The sequence below is a fragment of the Triturus cristatus genome, chromosome 6 (assembly GCF_964204655.1).
Source record: "Triturus cristatus chromosome 6, aTriCri1.1, whole genome shotgun sequence".
NCBI classification, from domain to species: Eukaryota; Metazoa; Chordata; class Amphibia; order Caudata; family Salamandridae; genus Triturus; species Triturus cristatus.
In genome coordinates this window covers 1933903951-1933905762 of record NC_140589.1, presented here as the reverse complement: position 1 = coordinate 1933905762, position 1812 = coordinate 1933903951, and the positions used below count along the sequence as shown (strand labels likewise).

Genomic DNA, 1812 nt, shown 5'->3' with positions numbered 1-1812 from the left:
ATGGTGTTTACAGGAAAAATTACTTTGCCCAGTAAGGCCACAGTAGATTTTCAAGTTTGAATCAGAAAGTTCCTACTCCTGATGTGCTCCCATTACCTTGTTAATTAGCATGTGGTTGTATAAAGTTGTATGTGTTTCCATGTTCTCTGGGAGACTGTTAAAATTGTGTTTATGAGTTTACAGTAATTAATCAATAATTGTATGTTATATAAATTATTTTTTTATTTTGCAGATTAGGAGGATAGTAAGCAATGGAGCGAGGAAACCAAAGTGTAGTGACTGAATTCATTCTGTTGGGTTTTTCAGTTTCACGTCATATCAGTGTTGTGCTTTTTGTTGTGTTCCTAGTAACTTTCCTAATCACTATCACTGCAAATTCTTTGATCATCTTGGTCACCATAGCAAATTCTCGGCTTCACTCTCCTATGTACTTTTTCATTTGCAACTTGTCCTTCTTGGATATTTGTTTTTTATCGGCTGACATCCCTACATGCTTGAAAGGCTTCCTGTCTAAAAGAAATACCATTACATTTGCTGGATGTGTTGCACAAATGTACGCTGGCTTCTCCTTTGGAGGGACAGAAGGCATCCTTCTGGCGGTGATGGCTTCTGATCGCTACCTTGCCATCTGCCACCCTCTTCACTACCAGCGACTAATGAACAGAGGGGTCTACATCAGGCTTGCCATTGCTACCTGGACCACTGGCTTCCTGCTCGCAATTGTCTTGGTGTCCTTCACAATGACTGTGTCCTTTTGTGGACACAACAAAATCAACCATGTTGTATGTGAGCTGTCAGCTGTCTTACGCTTGGCATGCACAGACATCCAGTTAAATGAGTTTGTAATTGCTGGGGTTTGTTTGGTCATTCTTGTGGCTCCTCTGTTTTTAATTATCTTCACCTACGTTTGCATCATCAGCACCATCCTGCGAATGCCGACAGGGACTGGCCGACAGAAGGCCTTTTCCACCTGCGGCTCCCATCTGTCAGTGGCCACTCTTTTCTATGGAACTAACATTGTGATGTATGTGAGGCCCAGGTCAATGATCTCAACAGAGAACGAGAAGATTATCTCAGTTTTTTATGGCTTTGTGGCTCCAGCGCTCAACCCACTCATCTATACTCTGAGAAACAATGAGGTAAAAGGGGCAGTAAAAAAACTTCTAGGAAATGCTCAGAGGGTTCACTTTGGGAGGATGGAGAACTGCTGTAAATCACCCAATTCAACACCTCACCAAACTGATGGTTCTGCCCAACAGATAAAATAACTGCTGATTGATCACTGGTTGAGTACCCAAGGTCAGTTAAGGGCTGTAACCCACTCACTTCAGGGTCACTGCCTTCCATGAAGAAGGTTGTTTTCTCACTTTAGGGGGGCCTCCTATATACATTTTCTTTACCCGGTATGCCTTCCAAGGCAGGGTAGTGCAAGCATGGGCAAGAAACAATGCCCTACCCCCACCGGCAGGGTGACACCACAAAATTATCCTACTTTTGGAGAAAAAAATTAAAGATGAATCACTACTGTACTTCCACTGCAAGGTCATGAGCTTCTTCAGTATACCAATGCTGACCAGGCAGGGGCCGATTTCTAAATGCGGAAGGAGTGGAAACAATGATCAAATAAAGCTTAAATGACACTCTACATCTGCATTTAGTACAAAGCTTAAATGAAAAAAACAGGTGTCTTTCCTCTGAAAGTTTCACAGAAGTGGCATCAACACGACTTGACCATTTTCTTTGCTGTTTGTATTTCTGAAACAACTGATAATGATGTTGCCCCTTCTTATAGACAAACTGTAGCAGTGCACA

The 1812-nt window shown here is 42.3% G+C and overlaps 1 protein-coding gene across 1 annotated transcript; it reads left to right on the top strand.

Moving 5' to 3' along the window:
• The first annotated feature begins 251 nt into the window (after window positions 1-251).
• On the top strand, window positions 252-1268 carry LOC146822527 (olfactory receptor 13C8-like). The gene has a single exon (XM_085610067.1). The coding sequence runs from the start codon at window positions 252-254 to the stop codon at window positions 1266-1268; it is 1017 nt and encodes a 338-aa protein (XP_085466193.1).
• Window positions 1269-1812: the final 544 nt, after the last annotated feature.